At 51.9% G+C, this 26,191-nt stretch overlaps 1 protein-coding gene across 17 annotated transcripts in view; it reads right to left on the bottom strand.

Moving 5' to 3' along the window:
• Nucleotides 1–8,168: 8,168 nt before the first annotated feature.
• TRAPPC9 (trafficking protein particle complex subunit 9) overlaps nucleotides 8,169–26,191 on the bottom strand; it is a 714,602-nt gene continuing 696,579 nt past the window's right edge. For all 17 annotated transcript variants that reach the window (XM_054246591.2, XM_078353100.1, XM_078353106.1 and 14 more), the window contains 2 exons: nucleotides 9,792–10,015; nucleotides 8,169–9,061 (listed from right to left, as the gene is read on the bottom strand). In XM_054246591.2, coding sequence (XP_054102566.2) covers nucleotides 8,894–9,061; nucleotides 9,792–10,015 — 392 coding nt within the window. In that variant the 3' untranslated portion in view covers nucleotides 8,169–8,893. The remainder of the gene's footprint in view (nucleotides 9,062–9,791; nucleotides 10,016–26,191) is intronic.

The raw sequence follows: 26,191 nt of genomic DNA, 5'->3' as shown, positions 1-26,191 counted from the left end.
TGGGCAGAAATAAGGGTGGGAAAGCAGGGCTGCATTCCCTACGGAGTTTCTAGAGGAGAACACCTTTCTTTTATTCCAGCTTCTGAAGTTTGAGGCATTCCTTACCTCTTGACCCCTTACTCGATCTTCAGAACTGACAACACTGAGCTAAGTTCTCTTGCTGCCATCTCTCTGACTCTCCATTGCCTCCCTCTTTCCAAGAATTCTCATGATTACATTACGTCTACCTTGATAATCTGCCTATCTTAAGACCAGATGATTGGCAACCTTAATTTTATCTGCATTCATTATTCCTCTTTGCCATGTAACTCGATATATTCATAGGTTCTGGGAATTGGATGTAGACATTTTTCAGATGCTGTTATTCTTCCTACCACAGGTTCTTTATATTTTTGTAGTTCTAAGAATAATAACTTTTATAATTTTATTTTCTAGATGTTTGTTGCTATGGTGCAGTAGTGTTGTAGATTTTTGTACACTGATTTTGTATATAAGAACTTTGCTGAATACTTTAAAATTCTAATAAATCTAACGATTCTTTAGTTTGTTATTGATATAATGTATACTTGAGTTTTGTTTCTTGGTTTCTAGATTTTCTTTGCCCTTCTGTACTAGCATGGACCCCTCATACAATGTTGACTAAAGTGAAGATAATGAGCATCCTTGTCTTATTCCTGCCTCAACAATGAGAATAAGGCTTGCTGTATATAGTTTCTATAGACGGTCTTTTATCAGGTTAAGGAAATTATCTTCTAGACCTAGCTTGCTTAGAGTTCTTTTTGGTTTTGGGTAGTTTTTAATCATGAAAGAATGTTGATTTTTGTGAAAAGCTTTTGATATGATCATCATACGATTTTTCTAATTTGTTAGTGGAGTGAGCTCATTAATAGCTGTTTAAATGTGTAACCAACCTTGCATTCTCTGAATGAAGGCATCTTGATCATGATACTTTTTTCACACATCATTTAATCTGTTAACATTTAGATGTTTTGCATTTAAATGGTGCTGATTTAGCCTGAAATTTCTTTTCTCATGTTACTTCCTCAGATTTAGGTATTAAGATTATGCTAACCTCATACAAATATTTGAATGTTTACTCTTTTTCTATGTTTAGAAATATTTTGTGTATCATTACAATTTTCTTGTCCCTTAAATGTTTATTAGACTAAAAACTATGTGGGCCTACAGTTTTCTTCTTGGGAAGATTTTTACCTTGATTTGATTTCTTTACTGACTTTAGGATTATGCAGTCTATTATCATAAATTTTATTATTCTAGAAAATTTATATTTAAGTTTTTGAGTTTATTGACATAAAGCTCTTCATAATTTCCTCTTACATTTATAATATCCGTGTATCATTGTCTGCATTATCTGATGTCCCCTTTACTTGTAATGTGATTGTTGTGTCTTTTCTTTTTACCTTATTAATCTAGTCAGAGGTTTCTCTATTTTATCAGCTTTTTCAGTAAATAACCTTTGGCTTTTTGCTATTGTGTGTTTCTTTTCTATTTTATTAATTTATGATCTAATCTTTTTATACCTCCTTTTCTTTGATCTCTACTGCCATCATTTTCAGGTCCTGGGGATAGTGCTTAGCTCATTAACTTTCACTCTTTCCTCTTTTAATTACAAGCATTTGAGTTTATAAATTCTGCCTCTAAACACTGACTTACCGGAATCACACAGGTTTTGACATTACTTTTATCATTGTCCATTTTCAATACTTCCTACTTCCTACTTTCTGTGGTGCTTTCTTATTTCAACTGAGTTACCTGTGTTACCTAATTTCCAAATAAATGAGACTTTTATAATTACAAAAATTAAGATAATTAACAAAAAAGTGATCAATTCCTAACAGAATCCTATTGGGTTCAGATAATGTGATCTATAAAACAGTCTTTCCACTACATATTGGACCATAAAATAATATGTGCTTGATAAAAATGTCTCTGTACAGCTGTTGAGTGAAATACTCTCTGTCTACTAAGCCAAATTTACTTATTAGACTTTTCAAATCTTCTATACTCTTAATAATTTTTATCTTCTTGCTCTTTCATTTTCTGAGAGAACTGTGTTAAAATATTCTACTATAATTGTTGGTTTGTCTATTTCTCCTTATAGTTCTGTCAGGTTTTGCTTTATGTATTTGACACTGTATTATTAATAGCATACAAATTTGGAGTTATTATAGCCTCCTGGTGAGTTACTACTCTTATCATCATGATGTTATTGCCTTCGTTTCTAGAAGTAATTTGGGTGTTGTGCCTTACAATTTCTTTTCATTAGGACTTTCCTGGTACATATTTTCTTGCCATTTCATTTAAGTTTCTGTATAATTATATTTTAATGTATACTGTAAACATCATAAACCTGACTTTGTGGGTTTTATCATCTTTCATCTAACAGATTTAGTCTACTTTCATTTATTATAGGTAGTTAATTTATTTCCACAACTTATAATCACCTTTTAGCTGTTAGGCAACTTCTCTGTGCCTCATTTTTCTACACTGTAATACAGGGATAATAATGATACCTACTTTAAAGACTCTTGGCTGGGAGCAGTGGCTCACACCTATAATCTCAAGACTTTGGGAGGCCAAGGCAGATGGATCACCTGAGGTCAGAGTTCAAGACCAGTTTGGACAACATGGTGGAACCCCATCTCTACCAAAAAAATAAAATAAATACAAAAATATTAGCTGGGTATGGTGGTGGGCACCCATAAACTGGGTGGGTATCCCACTTTATGTCTATGTCTGGTACCTGTAATCCCAGCTATTTGGAAGGATAAGGCAGGAAAATCTCTTGGACCCAGAAAGCAGAGACTGCAGTGAGCCGAGATCATGCCATTGAACTCCAGCCTGGGCAACAGAATAAGAAGACTCCATCTCAAAAATAAAAAAAGAAAGAAAAAGACTGTAAGTAAGCTTATCTAAATCTATATATCTCCTAAGGAAGGAATGGAGACTGCCTTATAAGCATACCTGTATTTGATAGCACACATATGAAGATTACATATATACAATTTTAGAAGAATGCCTAACACACATGGCCATATTAAGGGTGGGCATCATTATTAGCATTACTAATGCCATTAGAGTTATGGTTTTATTTGTTCTACCATTTCTATTTCTTTCTATAGTTTTTCTTCTAACCTTTCTTGACTTCTTTCAGACTGATTCATTTTCCTTATTCCTGTTTTGGGGTTCACAAATTTAGAATTTGTTCATGCTATTTTTCATCTTCTTGAGAGTTACCCCAGAAATGGAAACTGGAAAACCTTTTTTATGAGACAGGTTCTCATTCTGTCCCCTAGGCTGGAGTTCATTGGTACAATTATGGCTCACTGCAGCCTCATCCTTCCAGCTTCAAGTGACCCTCCCATCTTAGCCCTCTGAGTAACTGGGACTACAGGCATGAGCTACCACTCCTAATTTTTAACTTCTTTGTAGAGATGGGGCCTTGCTATGTTGCCCAGGCTGGTCTTGAACTCCTGGGCTCAAACTATCTTCCCACCTCAGCCTTCCAAAGTGCTGGAATTGCAGGCACGAAGCATCATGCCTGGCTAAAACTTTCATAAATAAAGCACAAAGCCCATGTCTAAGTCAGTCAATATCTTTACCCTTCTCCTAAACCTTGGGAATTGAAATTAAAGGACCTTATCACACTTTAATTCCAATCATCTCCTCACCACCATTTATGTGCCATTTTGCTATGTATGTCAATTCTATTATGCTGTACTCAATAATTCACAATTATGACCATGTGGACTGTAAATGTTTATTTGGGTTTACCCACATATGATCACTGAATTGTTCTTCCTTCCTTCTTGCATCTCTGACACACCATCTGGTATCAATTTCCTTCTATTTGTGGTTCATTTTTTCAAATTCCCTTTAATGAGGTTTTGGTGGTGGAAAACCCTGCTTTTGTTTATAATAAAATGTCATTACTTTATTTATTGAAAAGTATTTTTGTTGCTCAGCACATTCTTGATATTATTTCACTAACTCCTGGACTCCATTGCTGGCGGTGAGAAGTCAGCTGTCAATCAGTTGCCACTTTTTGGAAAGTAATTTGTCTTGCCTTTCTCTTTGAAAAATCATACCCTTGCATCTGGTCTCCTGAAATGGTATTATGATGTGTCAACTGTGTATTTTAAATGTCATGTGACTTGGAATTTCTCGGGCTTCTTGAATCTGTGGATTTTTATCCTTGAGTTTTGAGGCATTCTCAGTCTTTATTTCTTCAATACTGCATTTTCTCCATTTTCCTTTTCTTTTCCTCCAGGAACTCCAATTAGACATATTTGAGTTTCTCACTTTGTCCTCCACGTTTCCGTAAGTTTCTTTCCTATTTTCTGGTCTTTCTGGTCTCTACTTTTAATAACATCGTCAATCCTATCTTTCATTCACTAGTTCTCTCTTAAACTGAGTTTAATCTGCTCTTCAAGTCATTCATTAAATATTTCACTTCAATTACATTTTCAGTTGCAGAAGTTCTGCTTGATTTTTTATGATATTCTGGCTCTTTATCCATTTTAATCTCCTTTTTCATTCATTTCTTATAACATGTTAAGCATAGTCATTTTATAGTCTACGTCTGATAAGTCCAGTATCTGATTCTTTTTCAAGCCTGCCTTTGCTGATTTTGTCTCTCCTAGCTCTCACTCATGATGCATTGCTTCCTTGTGTATTCCATGACTTTCTTTGTTTTTAAACTCTGAATTAATCATTTTCCTTGTAGAACTCCTTTCAGGTTTTTGGATAAAAGTGAATTCCTCCAGAAAGGATGTGTTTACGTCTATGTCTGGTACCTGTGTGTATAATGGGGTGTTATCTAGGCCCACTTTGAAATTAATTAAAACTTAAGGTTTGGAAGAGGCATTTAGGGAGTGTAATTTGGGACTGTGAATTCATGGGAGGGTCAATTTGGAATCAAAGGGTCAAGACAGGGAAAGCGTTATGTCTACTCCCCTAGCAGGGTGGGAAGAGGATTGCTTTTAGTTCATCCTTTACTCAAGGTGTAATCTTTGGGCTCTCACCTGCTAGATTCCCCAGCCAGCGGGCCTGGGATTTGTCATCTTCCCTTCAGTTTTAGAAGGCTGAAGAAACTGATACTCCTGTTTTGGCAAAAGCCCTCAAAGTGGAAGCTGGCATCAGTGCACAGCTCACATCTCAGGACTTTGCCTACACACAGGTACTGTATTTCTGACTCTCCTGCCAGCTCATGGATATACTTACAAATATGTTTTTAGTTGTTTTCAGTAAGAGGCTTAGCCTAGACCCCCAGTCTAGGTCTCTAGTCCCTCATGTGGAAATCCTTCTTTGATCAATATTTATTGTGTCTTAAGACACTACTTGAGGACCCAAGAGCCATGTGGTCACATACCTCTCACTCTCTCTTTCCTGCTTACTTGGATCAGAAATACCTCTTACCAAGTCATCATGGACAGTTTCTTGGCTGGCAGGCTCAGAGGCCCCAAATGATGCTCACATTTTTTAAAAAACATCTGCAGGTCCAGACTTTGCTTGAATACTTCTGTTGACAAAGTGCTCACTCTGCTGGCACTCCCTGTCCCATTTGAGCACTTGTGTTAGGAAGTTCTGCCTTATATGCCTCATGTTACCTAATACATTAAGCCATGTAGGGGACTAATGGAGAATAGCATGTGTCCTCCTAAGGGTCCCAGGAGAAGAATGGAATTTCAGGCACATGGCACAGGATATTTCAGGCATAGGCCATGTGGATGGAATTAATGGAGGGCTAGGAGAAGGGACCCAGTATTTATTGAGCACTTGCTATCATGTGCTAAAAAATCTAGGAGATTAAATAAAACAAACTAGTATGAAAGTGCCCATGAAATAAGTATCTTTTATGTCTATTTACTCAGATTTTTTAAAAAAGGCTTAATTTAAGTAACTCGTCCAAGGTCAAGGAGTTGACAAGCGGCTGAGCTGAAATTCAGCTTCTCAGACATCTTCCTCTGAATGCTTGCCTTCCTCGTGAATTTCAGATGACAGAGCATGATGGCTGCATGATTATGGGGTCACTGGAGGCCTGTCCTGCCCTGAGGGACCAAGGATCAGAAGGGCAAAACCAACACGCTCAGCTAGTGAAGTGAAGTGGACATGGTCTATTCCTGGCTTACCCTCCGCTGGCCTTCAGGAGGTTTCTGAATGCACCAGGGGCTTAGAAAAGCAGCAACTGCTAGACTGTATTGCCAGGTAGCCAGCAGCACGGGGCCCTGGAAGAGCCTGGAGGATTCTGCACTGCCCCTGAGACACCTGCCCCAGGTCCTCCATCTTAGCCACTGTCCACGAACACAGCTCCATGGCCAGAATGACCCAGCCACAGAAATGCCAGCAAACAACACCCCTGGCTGCCCACGTCCCACAGTGAAGTTCCAAATGCTTGGAGCACACGCAGGGCCTGACTCCAGGTCACCTTCTCCACTAGGACAGAAAGGGTGTCCTGGGGTGGGGAACGGGCTGAGGCTGGCAGCGCCAGGCTGTATTCGGGTCATTTTCCAAGAAGCCTGGGTTATTTCTAACACCCCCTCCTCCAAGAAGATAACTTTGCCTCCTGCCCCTTGAGAGTCTTCCTTCTGGTGGCATCCACATTTTCTCTGGTAACTGTTGTGGGTATTTTTTGTATTTTGGGAAATTAAAAAATATAGAAAACTGCCAAAAAGAATTACAGTTACCAATATGCCTGGCACTCAGAATCAAATACTGCCAGAGTTTCCATATTGGCTTTTCTAGGCTTCTACGCAGGAGCGTCTATATTGAATCTGGATCTACGGTTACATCTGTACTTGTAGCTCTGTGTGTACCTGTAGCTCTGTGTGTACCTGTAGCTCTGTGTGTACCTATAGCTCTGTGTGTACCTGTATCTTGCATCTATTGTGCTTTTCAAAAGAATGCATGTTCCTAAAGTCCCTGTAACCACCACCCCCATTCTGAGATCCCGAGATGAGGTCACTATTCTACAGGGGAGGTGTATCCTTTCTGTCTTTTAAACATGTTACAGATCCGTTCTGAGGCATAGACAATGTATGATTAGGGGGGACACTGTCTACACAAGTGTGGTTGGGCTGCATCCATCATCCTGGAACGTGTTTCATTCGGTGACATATTTCTGGGCTCTGTTGAGGCTGACACACATGGACATTGTTTGTTCCATTCAGAAACAGCCCAAGTAGCCAGGCGCCTGGTGCACTGCTGCGTCCTGAAGGGAAGGGCTGGAGAGACCGCCCCGGGGTCCCCACCCACTACTGCAGCCAGACCTTCCGGGCTGCCTTCCCTGGAGCTTTGAGAAGATGCTGAATGAGCTCCAGGGGCCAAGGGCCACTGGGCACCTGCCCCCACATGCCCCCAGCCTATGTCACATCACAGCATGCTCCCATCCTTCACTGAGTGACAACAGGAGGTCACGGATGGAGCAAAAAACCTGTTCCTCAGGCCAGAGGCCAAAGGGTGACCTTGCTTGCAGCAAGGGAGGTTTAGGCCTGGGGTTTCAGGTCCTCAGGAAGCTCCCTCAGCCCCACAGGCCTCCTGATGCCAACATGACTCTTCCCCATGGGAGGTCAGAGCAGCGCCTTCCTGGCTCTGCCTGTTTGGCAGAGTGGCCTTGGGGAAGCCCCAGCCCTGTTCTTTGTCCCCCAATACTCCCTGAGGCTTTCAGTGCCCCAGGAGTGCCTGACAAGCCTGGTATCTGCTGGGGACCAAGGACTGTTTATCCTCCCTGGAAACAGAGGAGCCAAGGGTGAACACAGCCAGGAGCCTGCCCCCAGGCCAGGACTCTTGGGGGTGGTGTAGACACACCCCAGCTCTGACCCTCGAGGGAGATGTGAGCCATGTGCTTTCCCTCTCCCCTTCTCGCTGAGGAACACAGGGCCAGGTGCCCACTGTTGTCGGTGGCTTGGGCTCAGTCACACTCTGCCACTAGTGATCCCCCTCCCCTGTGGGGCTCCCTCCACCTCCCACACAAGCTGCTGGTGCCTAGATTCCTGTCTCAGGGTTTGCTTATGCGGGAACTCTAACTCAGACCCTGTCCCTTCCTGGGTCCAGCCTTTGCTGGGAAGCCAGCCACCTGAGTTGGGGGCTGACAGGCTCAGTGGGGGCCCTGAACCACACTGGGCCAGCAGATGCAGGAAGGCAGGGAGGAGGAGGCAGGCCATTTATTGAAGAACTGCTCACAGACATGGACACAGATAGCCACTGTACCCAGAGACCACCCTGGGGCCAGGGGGCACCCAGAAACAGCCCTGGGCTTCGGAGCAGCCAGCCCAGGCCTGGACATTTGCCTGCCATGGTGGAGGGCCCCTCTTGGTGTCAGCCATCCATGACCACCTACAGCACCATCTCTCCTGCCAAGCTGCCATGGGGGTCTCCAGGAAGAGAACCAGCCTTGGGGGATTCCAAGGCCCAGGGAGGGAGAGAAGCTGCCCACACCCTCAGGCCATGCCCAGCCTCATGCTCACCATTTCTTTCTATGGCCAAAGGGAGGTGGCTGGATGAGGGACGTCCCTCTGCTGGGGTGAGAGCAGCACAGCGTGGCTGGGGCTCCAGGTCACAGGAACGAATGCAGGGATCCTGGGACCTTGGCTGGATGGGCCCCTGCTCTGGGGTTTACTCCACACCAGCCTGGGCATGGTCCAGGGAACAGTGTGGGAAGGGGTGTGGCATGGGGCGGGGCTGCCACCGGGTGCTGTCCAGGGGCTTCTGCGTGGCCCAGCAAAGACGCTACAGGAGGAATGTGAGCAGGGGGCTGAGTGGGGGTGTGAGGAGGAGATGGGGCTGCAGCCAAGGCCTTGCTCATCGCAGGGGGTGTGGGAGGCCAGGCAGGGTCACCTCTGGGCCTGCAGAAAGAGGGACGGTCATGGGCAGCTCAGGCCTGCACCTCCACGGCGCGCACGTGCACGCTGGGCAGGCAGAACCACGAGGGCGGCAGCTCCTTGCTGGTGCTGTCTTCGTGGAACCGGATGTGGAGGAAGAAGTCACCCGTGTAGAGGAACAGGAGGGCCCCGAGGCAGGCCGACTGGCTGGACGGCTGCACCTGAGGGGGAGGAGAAACATGCATCAGTCTGGTCAGCAGCATGAGCCACCCAAGCCACCTGGAGCTCCGGGAACCTGCCTGGACATCAGTGCTATGGGGGAAGTGAGGGCCCCCCAGGCCTGTTCCAGCAGGCCCTCGAGCAGGTCGCCATGCCTCTCCAAGCCCATTTTTGTCTTTGAAAGGAGTCACCAACATTCCCATCCTTGAACTGTTTAGGAGTTCACGGGGTCAGGAGTGTGGGAGGGAGGGAGAGGTTGGGTGAGGGAGAATGGAATGTCAGCCTGCACTGGAGCCTGACAGTGAGGAGGTGCTGAGAGGCGGCTTGGGAGGTGGGGGCTGAGGGCGTGGGCTGCAGCCTCTTCATGGGAGAAGCAGCAGGCCCTGGACGGTGATGGTGATGGTAACACCACAGTGATACCACAGAGGGTCAAATCACGAGCGGCGCCCTGTCTTGGGCCCAGCTCCCATTCCCAGAGCATTTTCCTGCTTCACCAACCCTCAGGGCCTCACCGTCCAGGACTCAGAGACAGAGGTGAGCTCATGTAAGTTCCGGCAGTGAATGGGGCAGCCCCAGTGTGGTCACACACGTGACCACAGAACCACTGCTGCTGTCGTGGGCTGGACGTATGCTGACCCCAAAGCCCCCACACCCAGGGAAGCGGAACAATGACCACGAGGGCCTGGGCGCATGGTCGGAGGCTCCCAGCCCGCCCTGCACACCACCACGCACAGCGTCGAGGTAGAAGGTGCTGGAGCCTACGAAGGAGACGGTGTCATGCAGGTCGTAGTTGTGCACGCCATTCTGGTGGTCCTGGAAGGGGACCACGGTGAGGGCGAAGGGCCCAACGCTGCGTGGGCTCCGGTTGGTCAGCCGCACCTCCAGGCGCACGGGGTTGCCCACCTGGCAGGCCGCTGCGACCTCACGGTCACACGGCTGTCCATCTACCAGCACATCTGCAAGGGAAACGAGACTGTCAGGGGCTGGGCTGGCCTGCATGGCCCAGCTAGCCTCCCCTACCTACTCACTGATTCATTCATTTCTTCTGTCCTTCCCCCTTCAAGGTGGCCACCCACTCCCTGCCAGGCTGGGCACTGGAGACACAGATGAGTGAACAGTTCCTGGTCTCCAGAAAAGGAACCTTGTGAAGGCAGGTGTGGTGGCTAGAGCTGTAATTCAGTGGGGTCTGTGCCCCGCTGGAGAGGCAGTTGGGAGGGCCTGCCAGAGGCTCCTGCCACAGCCCACCTGGAAGGGGAGGACCTCTCTAGTGAGTCAGGGGCTCACATCCAGGTGAGAGTCTGACACTGTGGAGACAAGTGCCCAGGTCAGGTGAGCTCTGGAGCACAGGCAGGCCCTGGGCCCCTCTCCTCGGGGGTATGCAAGACCACACACTCCCAGAGGGGTGTCTTGATCTCATTCCCCAGGAGGAACGCACATGGGCTCTGGCACTCCCCGTGAAGTGGCTGTACCATGGTTTCCTCATCCTGTCAGCCTGTCCAGCGTGCCTGGCACACAGCCCAGCAAAGAACAGGTGCTCAGGGAGCTGTACAGGCCTGGGACCTGTGGACCCTCCAGGCGTAGGGAGGTGGGCTTGGGCGGAAGAGCACGGAGCCAATCCCTCTCCCCTTGCTTGCTCACAGACCCCAAGAGCTTGCAGACAAGGAGGCAGCCTCCTAACTGGGCAGCAGCAGGGAAGGAGCCCAAGGCTGGGGTGGGGTGGGGATGGGGAGGGTGTGGCCCCTCTCAGGGGAGCGAGCCAGTGGTCAGGGTGGCATGTTTGATGGTGACCCCCAAAAGACATGAGCATGCGGCCATATTTGGGAAGTGGGGGTCTTTGAAGATGTAATCAAGCAAAAGATCCTGATAGCTGATTCCGGATTCGAGTGAGCCCTGCAGTGAGTGACAAATGTCCTCATACAGGACAGAAGAGGAGAATGCACAGACACAGAGGCTGAGACCGGAGGATACAGCTGGGAGCAAAGGAGCCCCTAGAGCCCCCAGGAGCTGGAGGAGGGAGGAAGAAGCCCCCACAACCTCCCATGGTCCTGCTGTGCACTGGCCTCAGCCTTCCTGCCTCCGGAACTGAGAACACACATCTGTTGTTCAAGCACCCAGTCTGTGGTCATTCACTGTGGCAGCCCTAGCAGGCTAAGACGGGGAGGGCCCTTCCTGCTGGGGGAAGGTTACCTGTTGTGACCCAGTTGTGGAGGTCACAGAAGTGGGGGTCCTGCAGTCTGTAATTGACTTCATGTCATCTGGGTACAAACTGTGTGGCTCCGGGAGCCAGCCTGAGCCCTGTGGTCTGCCATAGCTGATGCTCCTCTGTGGGAGCCGTGGAGTAAGGGTGATGCGACGGTGACATGCACAGGGAAAGCATGTGGGCCGAAAGAGCACTCCCACCCCTTCTGCCCCTTCACATAGTCATGGGCGTCCTGGGCGAGGCCTGCTGCCAGCACCCTGCAGTGGAAGATACTGGAAATGCCCTGGTCCACAACACTCTGCCCTGGACCTCTGTTCCGTGGCTGCAAAGGGGGCCTTGTTGGGTGTCCTCCCTGCAGCCCCAAGAGGAAGGTCCTCTGAAGATTGGCTGCCTAACTGGAATGGTCAGGTCAGAGCAGGTGACTTCAGGCATGGTCAGGCCTCCTGCTGTCCTGCCTGGGTTCCACTGGCCCCACACATAGGTGAGGAGGAAAGTACCTTCTAAGACCCCAAGTCACCCTTCTGGCCACCAAAGAGAATGGCAGAGCAAGGGCAGAGCAGGGGGCAGGTGATGGGTGGCTTGTGGGGAGAGGCTTCCAGGGGTGTAAAGGGGCACAGAGGAGGCCCCCTCCTCCTCATGTGTGGCCTGGAAGGCACAGCTTAGGAGGAAACAGAAGAGCCAGTCTCAGGGGCCGGTGGAGGACCAGTGGGCGGTGCCCTCCCCTCAGAGCGTCTCCTCTGCCGACTTCCTGGAGGCACAGCCAGGGTTGTAGAGGGTGTCCCCAGAAGGGAGGGACACAGAAGGAGAGACACACACACAGAGATGCAGAGACCATCAGGCCAGCGGTGGCATGTGGGATTTCGGGCTGGGTCACTCGCAGGAGCTGGGGCACATCTGTATCTCTTGGTCCCATGCGACAAGACAGCTTCTCCACCCAGGCTCTCCCTCATCACGCCTCCCCTGGTGTTTTGTTTCTTTGAAGTCATAAGGTTTTACAAAATGTTATTAAAACCTTGGAAAGGTCCTAGAAGTACAAATAACTCTAAAAATCCCACATAATTTCAGCCCCTTCTTTGACAGCCACTTTCAGAGTGTAGCATGGGTCCCCTCCTGTCACCTCCTGTCTTGGCTGCGAATGTGGTGGCTGTAGCTGACATACAACCCTTCACCCTGCTCTCTGAAACCATGAGAGTGGAAACCCATTTTCCACTTTTGTGAGCACCTTTTCAAAGGCTGCAGAGGATTCCATTACACTGCAATGTCGGCCACCAGCGTGTGGCTCGTGCCCACTGTTTTCCAGTGTAAGTGACTGAAGCACACCTTTTTCTATTGAGCTCTGTCTGAACTCTGAGTTTATGTTCCTGGAACAGCGAGGTAGGTGAAATGATCAGAGCAAGGGAAACAAACATTTCTAAGAGAGGCTGAGAGGTCAGACTGACCTCCGGGAACTTCTGTCCATTTCCCATCCTCAGGGCTGGAGCTGTAAGGGGCTACAGAAACCACTCAGTCCCATTCATTCATTCTGAGGTTTACTAGCCCGCTGCTGGTTCTTGCACCCGGTGTGATGAGCACGTCCTGGTGTTGAGCAAGCTCACGATCCAGTGGGAGAAGGGACACTCAGCCAAGAGCTGGGTTATGCCAACACTGTGTGATAGACCACTCAACAGGTGCCCACCAGAGGGCCCAGGGAAGTGGCCTTTCACTCTGCAACTGTGGAGATGGCATCAGGGAAGGCTTCCTGGAGGAAAGGATACCTTTCTCTATTTTGATGCTTTTCAAGGCTATGAATTACCCTCAAATCCCGACTTTTGCTGCATCCTATGCTTTTGGATGTGCAGGAGGGTCACCTGCACTGAGTCTGACTAGACTGGGATAAGCCTGGGGTTCCTGAGGCCCTGCCCACTGGGCTATGTGCAGTGTCCTTGAGTACTTCCAACAGTGCCTGACATGCAGCAGACAGCATGAAGACAGGCTCTTTGTTCTCCCAGCTGGTCTGTTCTGCTGCGCCCAGAAGATAAGACCAGAGGGACCTGAGCTTGAGCAGTTCTATCTATGGGGCCCGGGACATGTCTACACCTCCTGAGGTCTGTTTCCTCTTCTGTAACATGGAGCTGATGCTAATGCATCAGCAGTTCTGATGAGCTCATGTCCCTGCTGGGAGGGGCTCAGTCACAGCACATACACGTGAGCATTTGAGGGACTCTGTCTTGAGGCCCAGTGCCACTGGGGCAGTGGCTTTCGTCTGGAGCCTTGGTTATCTGTCTGTGCCACATAGCCCAGCACAGGGAGGCTCCCGTCAATCCCAGCCCTTCTTCCTCCTCTACCTCTGGGCCACCCAGGCCAGGCCTTAGTAAATGTTTCTTGAACAATGAACTGAACCAGTCATGGTCTGAGCCTCTTGAATAAAATGGGGGGAAAAGGAAAGAGCAGATGTCAGTGTGGCCTCCTTGCTGGTTCCATTAAGGGAAAGATACGATTATTAGCAAATCAGTGAAGGGTGCCTGGCTCATTACCACCCTACTCTTTTTATTTTCTTTTGCAGAGAACTGTGTGGGCTGCTGGGACAGAAGAGGACTCATCTGTGGGCTCCAGGGCAGAGCCACCCTAGCCCGCCTGTTAACCCTTCCTAGCCCTGGCTCTGTACAACCCCTGGGCAAGAGAAAGCTGATGAAGGCTTGGAGCCGGCTTTCCCTGTGAATGTTGCTGGTGGAATATTTCTTTGCTACTTTCTCTCCAGGAAGAGAAGAAAGACCGTGTGGCACTTAGGTGTGATGCCAGGGCAGTAGGGGTTAGCAGGGGTTGTGGCCAGAGCTCCAGCCCCAGCTTTGCCTCTGACTGCCCTTCACCCTGAAAAAGGCCCTTTGCCAACAGGTGCCCTCTCCATCGCTTCTGCAAAACTGGGATAATGATCTTCACCTCCCGGGCGGAGGGCAGGGGTGAAGAACAGAGACGACCCAGCCAGAGAGGGCACTCCCGCCACAGGCTCTCCTGTGTGGCCACTGCCGCAGAAGAAGGGCCCTGCTCTGGAATGGCAGGCAGCACCTGTCCTGCTTGCTGCTCTGTCGCCACTCCTAGTGTGACAAACTATCCCAGTTTGGCCAGGGCCAGCCCGGCTTTAGCCTGCACTGCAGGAAATCCTCAGTGCCAGGTAAACTGGGATGGTGGGTCATGCTACCCCAATGCCTGGCACCCACAGTGACTGCCTACCAAATTAATGCATTTCTGTGCTCAACAAGCAGCCATTTCCTTCCTTGCTCCATAGCCTGGGCAGTCCCTACAGCTCCAGCATCTCAGATCCAATCACACGGCACCAAATCCCCTGACATGGGCTCCTTCCCATGACACAGAGGAAAGGCAAACCTTCCCATGACGAGGCAGAGCAGGGGTCTGTTTTTGTCCGAGAGCATTAAGATTCCTGAATTCAACAGGATCCCCTGGTCTCTCCTGGGACCCCAGGGTGCAGCTGTGGAAATGCGGGGGAAATGATCTAATGACTGTGATGATGGCGGTGGCTATGCTCGCAGCTGCCCTGCATTCAGAAGGTTCGACCACACGGCAGGGCTGTGCCCAGGCAGGATTCGCGACTGTGCCAGCGGCAACGCGCTACCTCATCCATTGCTGTCAATTCACTTCTCTGACTCCAAGCACGAATGAGTTGTGTCCCGTCCTGGGGAATCAGAGGAAGTGGGCACATTTCTGCAGGGCCCCGCTCTCCACAGACACCCTGCTGAGCAGGGCTGCACAGAACAGCTAAGACCAGACAAGAAAAGCTGGGGCTTCTGTCCATCACAAAATGGCTTCCCCAACTCCAACCAGGAAGGAGCTGCGATAAATAATGGGAACAATTTCTCAAAGACAAGCTGTTTTGCAGCAGTTTCTAAACTGCCATTGAGGGATGAGAAGGAACCACATGTGAAAGTGTGGGTGCTGCTGGGAGCTCAGCCCAGCCCGTGGCCTGCACAGCGGCTGGCTCTACTCCTGGCTTCCCCTGCACCCGGCTTCCATCCATGCTCCCCAGGTAGGCCCTGGGGGACAGATCGGGCAGTCCAAGGGCCACGCAGCCTGCCAGCTTCAGCTGGGAAGAGTGGGTGCCTCCTGTGCGGCCCATTGCTCCATCACAACAAAGTGAGCCCTAGACCTGGGACCCTTGTGAGGAAATGGCCAGCTCTGTGAACACAGCAGCCTGACTGGCTAGCCCCCAGGAGGTGAGCAGGGATGCCAGTGCACGTGTCCCCTCCCTCCAGCACTCGTCACCACCCCCCCAGAGTGCCTTCCCACAACCTTCAGGTGGGGGTCATCTGCCCTCCCCCCGGAAGCCCTGAGTCTGGCTTCTGGGTGTGTGGGATCCAGTTTTCTCACGCTGGTCTCCAGGGCTGGCCCCTGTCAGGCTCTCTGCCACCCTCCATTTCCTGTACCACCAAACCAGCCTCCTCTTGGCCGGGCCTGCCAAGAGGAGGTTTGAGTGACTTCTCTCTGTATCTCCACCTCTCTGAGCCTCAGTCTCTTCCCTTTTAGGTCAAGTAGAAGGAGATTATGTCAAGTGGAGTTTGCTTAGGGGCAGCTTGATCCTAACATCCATGGCTCCCAACCTTCTCTGAGGTGGGGAGAGTCTTTGGGAGCTATCGGAGAACTCGAATGGGGAAGATTTGCAATTCGATAGCTTCTCCAGGCCCTTCCTCACCCCCAGGCTAGCTGTGAACACTGATGAAGCTCCATGCAGGCTGCAACTGACAGGATGGACACAGCAGGGGCAGGTCCGTCCAGCCTCTCCCAGGCCAGGCACCAGGCAGGCAGTTTCAGCCCACTCAGACCATGAGAGAGGCAGACCTGTGGCCTTTGAGGACGTTGGGTCCCTGTAGGCCTTTTTGCCTGGACCTGGAATGTCCTGGCAGGGGAACCAGTGGCCTAGGGAGGGGAAGGAGTGCCCGAGCCCATAGCAGCTAGAGGAAGTGGGGGCGGTCATAGCTGAGAGACAGAATGACTAAAGGTCGAAACTTACCCCGCAAAACTTCCTGAATCTCCAGGTCTTCCTTCCCAACAAAGAGGGTGATGTGGTTGACAAAGTAATGCGCCCTCCACTTGCCCATGTCCCAACCCCGAGAGCCTGTGACTATGTCCCCTCCCATGGCCAAAGCAGATATGATGAACTGAAGGTCCTGGAGCTGGGGAGAGTGCCCTGGGTCATCAGCATGGGCCCACTGGCATCACAAGAGTCCTTACAAGACAAGAAAAAAGGCGGGGGAGGGGGACGCTTCACTGCTGGCGGTGAAGATGGGGGAAGGCGCAAGGAGTGCAGGCACCCCAGGAGCTGGAGAATGCCAGCCCAGGGCTTCTCCCTGGAGCCTCTGGGAGGAAGGAAGTGTAACACCGATCAGACTCCAGCCTCCAGAACCGCATGGTAGGGACGTGTGCTGTTTAAGTCACTAACCCTGTGGTGGTGACTTGTGGGAGCAGTGGCAAGCCCAACACAGTGGGGGTCTGAGGACATGCACAGAGCCTCCAAGGGGCCCAGGCAGCCTCAGGTCACCACTTCCCAGGCCGCTGGGGAGACCCAGCCTGAATGCAGAGCTGGGACTGTGGCAGGTGGCGCTGGGCAGGGTGTGCAGCTCTTCGAGCCTCAGTTTCCTCATTTGGAATGGTCGCACCTCCCTCTGAGGGCTGTGGAGCGAGTGTCAGATGCTCTATGAGAAGTGCCAGACAGAGCGAGGTGCTCCAGGAATGCCAGCTTCTGCCCACCCCCAGCTTCTGAAACCCAGTGCACCCCAGGCCAAGATCACATCATTCACTTATTTAACAGACACAAGGAAGCCCTGAGCCCGTGCTCCTCTGGGCCACCTTGACATCTCGCCCAGGCATCTGATGGGGCCTCACACTCCACTTTCTCCTCCAGCCCCTCTTCCCACGCCTGCCCGAGTGGAGTGGCTCCACCCCCGGCAGCAGCTCAGGCTGTGTCCTCTCCTCAGACGCTCTGCCCCAGCCTGGGACGTGTCCAGTGGTCTGTGCAATTGGACCTCTGTGTGGCCTCCCCCTGCCCTGCCCTGGCTAGCCGCTCCCTCTCCTTTCTGCATGGCCACAGCACTGGTGTGAGACGCTGGTAGGTTCTGTCACTTGCACGCTCCTCCCCTGCCTGGCCCATGGCTTCTGTCTATGCTCAGAATAAAAGAAATTCTTGATGAAATTCTCACCCCAACCCTGGTCTCCTCAGCCCTGCAGGCTGTGGCCAGTTTCCTCCCAGAGCCTGTCCCCAGGGCTGTGCCCTCCCCGCCACTGCTCCTGGGCTGTCCCAAACCTCCAACACATCCTTCCTGTCCCAGAGCCTCTGCACCTGCTGTCCTCGCCACCCCAGCAGCTCCATCCTGATGGGCAGGTCTTGGCCTTGCCTGAAGCTGTCCCGGACCACACAGTAAAGGACCTGCTGTTCCCACCAGCCACTCAGCCACATTCTGTCTTTTCTCATGGCCCTAGCATCTGATCTGAAGCGACCTTGTTTATCCATTTGTTTCATTATTAACTACCCATGTTCCTCCTTGTCAGGAAGCTCCAGGAACATTGGGCACTTAGCCGTCTTATTCACCGTGGCGTTCCCAATACCCATTACAGGCGGGCAAATGGCAGACACAAGTTCCATTTCATATCTGCTGAACAAATAGACGGATGAGTGAGTGAGTGAGTGAGTGAGTGAGTGAGTGAGTGAGTGAGTGAGTGAATACTGGGCTTTGGGGTTAGGTGCCCAGGTTTGAACGCCAGTCCCACCACTGACTGGCTATGTCCTGCCCCATGCAAGCCCCTGGAGCACCATTTGGCACATGAGGTACCAGGGCTATGTCCCAGAAGCAGATCCCAAATGAGGACTCTAGGACCAGCTCCCACACTCCGCTCTGGACCCATCCTCGATGGGGCACTTCTGGAGATGACTTCTGCAGGAGGAGCTCCTGCCATAAGGAACCTCCTGGGAGCCAATCCGCCTCCTTCCTCAAGGCATTACATCCACACCAGTCCCCTCTCCCGTCCTGCCTCTGGCTCCGCTTCTTCTTCAGATTTAATACCAGCCAGGGTCATGGACGTAATTGTGTCTGGCCCAGAATTCCTCCTGAAGTCCCTGCCACATTCATGCTATAGCACATCCAGGCTCTGGCAGAAACACTGGCTATAAATAAAGGCTGTGCCTGCCAGGGAGGGGCTTGGCAGGGCACAGAGAAATGAAGCCACTGGCCAGCCTGCACACGGGCTGTGGGACCACTGTGGGGCTGAGACGAGGCAGTGCGTGCACCCTGGGCAGGGGAGGCAGGCTGGCCCAGGCTCCCGGGAGGTCAGGTGTGCCTCACTCGGCCCCCACATCCTCCTAGAAGGGCAGAGAGCAGGTATGGCTTTACTGCATTTGCAGAAGCCCACTGAGGTGTAGAGAGGTGACAGGCACTGCCTGGGCCCCATGTGGGCCCTATGGAGGCAGGCCTGGGAGCCCCGTCCTAGAGAACAGTGGGCAGGGGAGGCAGTGCCGGCAGGAATGTTCAACAGGATAAGGCCAGGACATTCGGTGAGCTCAGGCACTCCCTGGGGACAGGGGCCCCGACTGGACCGTCCTGGGGCAGACCCATCCTTTGGTCTTTCCACCTCTGGCTGTCGTGACCCACTCAGGACTCAGGCTCCCAGAGGGCAGATGTGGGGCTGGTGGAGGCCTTCCAGCCTGGGCTCTGCTGTGTCAGGAGCAGCCCCAGGAGGGGCTGAGTCCAGAGAGATGCAGAGGCCCAGTTCCCATTTCATTCCATAGCTCAGGACTCCAGCCAGAGGTTTATGCGACCTTAATTAGCCTAAGGAGGGTGGAGGACTTGGGGGAAGGGGCCTGCCCCACCTGCACCCACAGCCTCCCCTACCTTCAGCTGGCCCCAGCACGGCACTCCCCCTGGGCATGACGCTCCTCCTTGGTGCTCCTCCGGTTGTCAGCAGCAATGCCTGACTTCTGGAGAACTCACTATCTTCCAGGCCTGGGTCTCAGGGCTTTGTAGGTACCCCCTCATTCAGTCCCCGAAGCAGCCCCATTGGGATGGTGTGACCCTTGCCCCATTTTACAGATAAAACCCTGAGGCAGTGCGTGGCTCAGGAGCTGGTTCCTGGTGAGCTGCGGCAGGTGCTGAGCCCCCGCGGGATTCCCGGGTTTGGTCTGGTTTTGTTTTTGTTGCTGTTGTCTTCCAATAGCTTTATCGAGATAAAAGTCACATGCCACACAATTCCCCCATTAAAATGTACAGTTCAGTGGCTGTTAGTATACTCAGGTATGTGCAACCACAGGCAGGTTTCAAACATTTCCATCACCTTCAAAGAAACCCTGTATCCTTTCAGCCACCACTGCCCTGATCCCCAGACCTTCTCCCCTCCCAGCCTGGGACAACCATGAATCTCCTTCCCTGTGCCATGCCATATATTTCCCTACTCTGACCTGCATGTAAATAGAAGCGGGGGGCAGTGAGCTCCTGTGCCTAGCTTCCCTCAAGGAGCAGGATGTCTTTGAGGCTCACCGTGTTGCCACCCGGGTCTGCGCAGCGCTGTGCTGTCTCGTGGTGGAATAATGTTCCATGTCTGGATGGGGTACATTCTGTTCATCACGCACCCACCATGGGACACGTGGGCTGTTTCCACTTGGGCTGTTACGAGTGGTGCTGCTATGAACATTCACGGAGAAGATTTTGCATGGACACGGGTTATCATTTCTCAGGTGTACACCCAAGAGCAGGCTTGCTGGGTCAAATGGCAACTCTGTCTAACTGTTTCAGGAGCCACCAGGCTATCCTCCAAGGTGGCCGCACCACCATTCCCAGCGGTGGCGCAGGAGAGGCCTGACTGCTCTACGCATTCTAGGCGCTATGATTTCCTGTCTCTGGTTCCACCCATTCTGCGGAGGGAAGTGGCATCTGGCCGTGGTTCTCACCTGCATTTCCCTGATCCACACCCACCCAGCCGTGCTGCCGGCGCTCACTGCTCCCTGCGCTGACAGCCCCACTGCACCCCGCCAGCCTGGGACAGCTGTTGGAAATGGCCCTCCTGTGTAGTCCTCTTTGCTTGCTATGTCCATAAGCCATGAGAACCCTCTAGAACTCCAAGCCCTTAACCTCCGTATTTCAGGAGTTTCTCACATCTTGGATCCTGGGAGAGACAGTGGGCCAGGGCTGAAGTTGGAAGTCTCTTGCCTCAAGCAGAGCACAGTGTGCAATAAGGGAACAGGCAAATCAGGGACCACCAGAGAGGGTCAGGACCCAGAGCATGGCCACTGGCAGAGGCAGGATGGATGCAGGAGTTAGGGAGCCAGGAGGCGGGGCCAGATGGAGACCAGACCTTGAGGACCTGAGGACCAGCAGGTCAGATGGGTGCAGCAACATGTCTGGTCGCTTTCAAGCCTGATCTGCAGGGTGGTTAGGGGTGGGGGTGGGGGGCTGGCACCCAGGAGACCTTCACTGAAATGCTGCATCTGTGGGAGAAGAACAGCCCCCACCTATGGGCAGGGGCTCAGGTTTGGTCTACAGCAGAGCTTTCAAACCACAGTGGGCTTTTCCAGAGACCTACCTGACTACACCCCAGAGAGGCAGGTTTCCTCTATGTAAGGTGGTGCTGAGCATGAGTTTCTGACATGCATGTGTCCAGGTTGCAGACCCACTGCACAAGCCATGTCTGTCTCACTCAGAGTGGGTCCAGAGGAGCCAGAGGCGGGGTGGGGGGGCGGAGAAGGTGTGGACGGCGGTGGGGTGGGGCTACCGTGCGCTTCTCAGGTGGTTGAAGGAAACAGTGAAAATATCCACAAGACAAATTGCTTTTCAGTGGGAGGAATGACCTGTGGATTTCTTGTCCAACCGGTTCATCTAAGAATCTGTTCACTTGTCCTTCAGGGCACGTCCCCTAAGCCTGGCTGAAGGTTTATTTTTTCCTCAAGAGTTCAAACTCCCAGCGAGGGGGCCTCCCCCACCCACCCACTGCGACTCTACTCTCCAACCTTTTATGCTCATGGGAAACAGGGGACTAAGTTGACTTCAGATGCAAATATCTAATTTTGGATTTAAAAAGTGTAAATACAAGAATAATGCAGTGGAAATCCGTGAGCTGAAGACCCAGGAACGGTCAGGTGAGTCAAGGTTTGAAGGCTCCATCAAGCCTGCCTCAGTTAAAGCACACTTAGCTTTTCAATTTCAGGAGACACACATTTTTCTAGTGGACATCAATCTTGGGTAGTCCTAAATTTTAGAGCCAAATTTGATTCAGACAAGGTCTGGCTTCAGAATTAATCAAGGAGTTCCGTCACTCTTCAGATGAAGCAAAAGGAGTTCTATGGGGAAATAAAATAGCCAAGAGCTGAGATGAGAGAGGGGTGCAAGCCAAGCCTTCCTGCTCTTCACCAGCCCCGGGCTGGCTGTGCTGTGGAGGTGGGGAGCAGGCAGGCATGTCCCATATGAAACACTCTAACTTCCAATTATCTAACATAACCAGCAACTTTCTCTACCGCCAGCGTAGCTGGTGTTTTTCTACCGCCAACGTAGCTGGTTGCTAGGTACACAAGCCCCTCAGCCCAGCATATTTTCCCTCCTTATTGATGAGAGCCGAGCAATTGACCTTTTCACTTTGGCTATTAGGAAGCTCAGAACTAAATATGAATCCACCTAAAGCACCATGTTGTCCTTCAGTGACTGTATCTCTGCCCCCCACAGTCACCACTACACACATATACTAATAGGTACACACAAACACACACACACACAGCCACCACCACACACATTCACTCACCGGTACATACAAACACACACACAGTCATCACTACACTCATTCAAAGGTACGCACAAATGCACACATACACAGCCACCACACACATTCACTCACAGGTACACACAAATGCACAGTCACCACCAGACACATTCATTCACAGGTACACCCAAATGCACACACACAGCCTCTCCTGCACAACCGCTCTGCCAAGTCTTGACCAACTATGCCAATATGGTTTCCCTTGGTCCAGGCCTTCTACATTTTCTATATATACAATAAAGTGGTGAAATAGAGAGTTTGGAAAAGAGGTGAGAAGCATGGATAATGGCCAGGAAATGGGGGTGACGGTGCTATGACTGAGGGTCTAAGAGGCAGCGCACAGCCTGGAAGGTTGTGTCAAATCACACAGCTCCCACCCCTCCCCTGCTCTTTCCCACCACCCCTTCCCCATCTCCGCAGCTGCTGGGAAGGGGCCTTCTGTCTGCTGAAAGGGGCCCAACTGCTTGGAAGGGGCCTTCTGTCGGGGTGCTGGAGCCCAGGGCAGGCTCAGACAGGGAGACAGAGGCAGGAGAGAGATGGGAAGAAGGGCTTGCTCCATCTCCCTGTCCCAGAGCGCTGCTTCCCCAGGAGCCGAGGCAGGCGCAGCTCGGCATGCTCCAGCCGGCCACACTGCCGCTGACCCCATGGGCATGGAACACAGGCTCTTTTCCCCCATCGGCAACTATCAGGGCATGCGCTCTCTGAAGCTGGAGCTTCGCTCTCAATCCACCAAATGGCATGCATTTTTAACAGTTACTGAGGGAGCTAATTAGTTCATAAAGCAGGACGCCTCTTCCCGGGCATCCTGGGAGGGCGGTGGTGCCAGCCCCGCATGTGTAATTACCCTCAAGTCAAGAACAGCTCCTGAGGAGCCGTTCGGTTCTCTTGGGTAAATAATTTACTTTTACAACTTTTCATTAAAGATTAAAGGGAATTAAATTAAAATTAGGGCGAAATGAAGTTGAGAGGAGACCTGTACAGCTCGGAATTCTCTCATCGGAGGCTCTCCGCTTTCCCAGCTCACCCATCCTCCACCCAGGGGCGCCAGGGCCCCTGTGGAGCAGAGGGCCCAGGGACCTGCAGGAGGTGGGCTCCGGAGAGGAGAAGGGCTTCCCTCCAGGCAGGCCTCCTGATTATATCTCGTGTGGTGAGGGTCTGCTGGGGACAGTGGCTGTGACTGCCTTGAGGTTGGGTAGAAACACTGTCACCAGCACAACACACTGAGGCCAGGGTCTCCCAGCTCACACCCGCCATGGATGCCAGGCCAGTATCCTTGGGTTTGAAGGCTTTATGGCTTGGATGTGAGATGATGGTTGGAGCTTAGGTGCTGAGTCAGGGGCCTGGGTGAGCCCGTCTGGAAGCCAGAGATTCTGCTTCCTTATCTAAAAAAGGGAAGGGTGGTGTGTGGAGTGAAGGAGATGTCTTAGGAGAGGGCTGAGCTCTGAGCCTGGCCGGAGAGAAATGCCCAGTGAACAGAGGGGAGTTCTGTTCCCTGAAACACACCAGCGTGAATCACTGGTGCCTGGCTCCCAGACCCAGGAGAGCTGAGGAAGGAGCTGGGGTACATCCAGGCCATGCACTTGCAGCAGCTGGGGCTCGGCTCCACCCTCAGCACGCTCAAAGTGATTGGCAGGACAGTGGTGAGGTGGGGCAGGCCGTGGCGTCCCAGCAGGGGCAGGATACTAGGGCTGCTGAAGGAAAACAAGCCTCCTCCAGGCCCAGGAGGCTCTGGGATTTGCTGCCCTGGCTGGAGCCTCCCTTGGGGACAAACAGAGAGGAGGGCAGGGGGGCAAAGAGAAGCCAGGGCCCTAGACGGAGTGGGCAGTTGGGGGACCAGGAGCCTTGCTGCTGTGTGCCTTCTGGCCAAGACTATCTCTCTGAGCTCAAATGTACAAACCTATAGCACAGGGGCAAACTGAGTCAGTGGACAGCAGCACGCCTCCACGTGCCCACGGCAAGCACACTGGCACTGTTTCACTGAACGTTCTCAGCGATGTTCCAAGAGGCACTGTCCTGCTGGACGTGGTGGACAAGGCTATTTTGGTTTAAAGAGACAGAGCCAGCACTTGAACCCAGGTCTCCCTGGCACCAAGGCCAGTGCACACCTTCACCCCAGGGCTGTGTGCTCAGGGTGGCATCTGCTGCCATCTGTGCTTCTTGTCCTCTGTGCTGGGCTCCTGCAATCACTGCTGGCAGCACCCCAGCTCTGTGTCTCAAGGCCCTGCACACACGCCCCCTCCATAAGGGGATTCCCTGATCTCTCATGAAATACTTGACCTTGAGAAGGTTCTGGCTGCAGAGGCTCTCAGGAAGCCATCACGTTTCCTTCTGGGCACAGGCTGCAGCCCCTCTCCCCAGGGAGTGAGTTGGAAACACAAGAGCAAGTCCAGTCTAAGGGGACTTAAGAGGGAAATGACAAGCCTGGACTGTAAACACATCTGTCCCGCAGTCCCCCATCTCCAAGCTGAGAGGTGAACTGAAGGAACTGAGGGCTGGAGGAGGGAGGAGCTGAAGACAGGCAGGCTAGGGGACCCCTAGGGGTAGGGCCCCAGGTTGGCAGAGCCTCAGGGTAGGCAGGGACATACAGGGGCTGAAGACGCAAGGTGGTCAGAGCTAGGGCATCGTGGAGCCAGGGTCCCCAGGTGAGCTCCAGAAAGCTGCCTGTACCAAGAACACCATGAGACATAAACTTAATGGGGTTGGTGCATCAGGTCCCTGGAGTTTGGGGCTGTTTGTTACAGCATTTAGCTGTGACATTTACAGGCCACCAGAGCTCATTTAACCAAGCCCTCCCTTTCAGGAGAAAGCACCAGGGCCCCTATGTGTTGCTGTGACCATGGCCACACTGGGCAACCACGGCAGGCAGGCACTGGGCCTCTGGTCCCTTCTCTCCCAAAAGCAGCAGGCTGTGTTGTGGACCGGGAGCCCTTGGCTCACGGAGACAATGACTATATTAAGTCCTTCCCCTTCAACCTTCTCTTTTTGGACACACACTTCAGACAAGTGAAGATAAACCAGAAGAAAAAGAAAGGAGGAAAGAAATGGGAAATATGCCTGCTGGCTGGCAGCATTATGCAGACAGCGTTCTGAGAACCAGAGAATTTAAAAGGACTCCTCTGTCCCCAAGCAGTATCTCTACGTTTTCAATCTCTCATTTTTCATCTTCTCCCAAGCCTGTCTAAATAAAGCAAAGACTCTCGCCACCTAGGCAGGCCCCCTGCCCCCACCGCTCTGTGTGGCTCTGTGTTGAGCCCTTGTCCTCACCACACAATGCCATCCCAGACTCAGACCTTCTCCTCTGCCAATCAGATCGTAGGCATGGGCACTGTTGGCACCCAGGGGGTTTGGAGGAATCATGAGACCCTTTCCTCGAGGAGGAAGTTGAGGCCAGGAAGGAGCAGGGGAGGATCAGAGCAGGTGTGAGGGTGTGCATGGGTCAGAGAGGGTGTGCGGCCGTCAGAGCAGGTGTAGGGGGTGTGCAGCGATCAGAGCCTGATGTCGGGGATGCAAAGGGGTCAGAGTGGGTATGTGGAGATTTGCAGGGGTCACAGCTGGCATGGGGGGCATGCAGGAGGACCGAGGGGCTGCAGCTGGTTTTCGGAGCTGGGCTTGCACTGGCTGCTCGCTGGCTCTGCCTGGGCATCTGCCATTGGTCTGTCCAGCGCAGCCTCTCCTCCCTGGAAGCCTTCCCTCCCGGGGGCCTCGGTTGCTGCCCTCAGCATTCTGCACCTGTGTGCCCATGTGTGCCACCTAGAAGGGCATTTATCTTGGAGGCAGGGATCCACCCCTACTAACAGGCTGGCACTTCCTCCCCCCATGCCCTAGTGCCCAGTAGGGCCTGTGTGTATGAGGCCTTCACCAGGATTTCTAGACCTTGAACTCTGGCAGTAGGGTCAGGCTTGGAAACCAGGTTTCTGGAGTCCTGGTGTGTCCAGCAGGGAGCCAGTGGGAGGAAGAAAGAGTTTCCAGAGAGAAGACATAAAGTCATCATGGATGTAGAAGTGGCAACTTCAACTGCTCCTCCAAAGTATTCAAGGACAGGTTCAAGGCTGTCTGATCGCCTTTCCTGTGGTCTCTCACCTACTGCCCTGTGACTTCCCCTGCTCCATCTGTTCCTCCCTCCTGCCAACTCCTGGAGGCCTTTCCAAAG

The sequence above is a fragment of the Callithrix jacchus genome, chromosome 16 (genome assembly GCF_049354715.1).
Source record: "Callithrix jacchus isolate 240 chromosome 16, calJac240_pri, whole genome shotgun sequence".
Classification (NCBI taxonomy): domain Eukaryota; kingdom Metazoa; phylum Chordata; class Mammalia; order Primates; family Cebidae; genus Callithrix; species Callithrix jacchus.
Note: the sequence above shows the minus strand (reverse complement) of the source record. Positions and strands in the feature narration are given on the sequence as shown.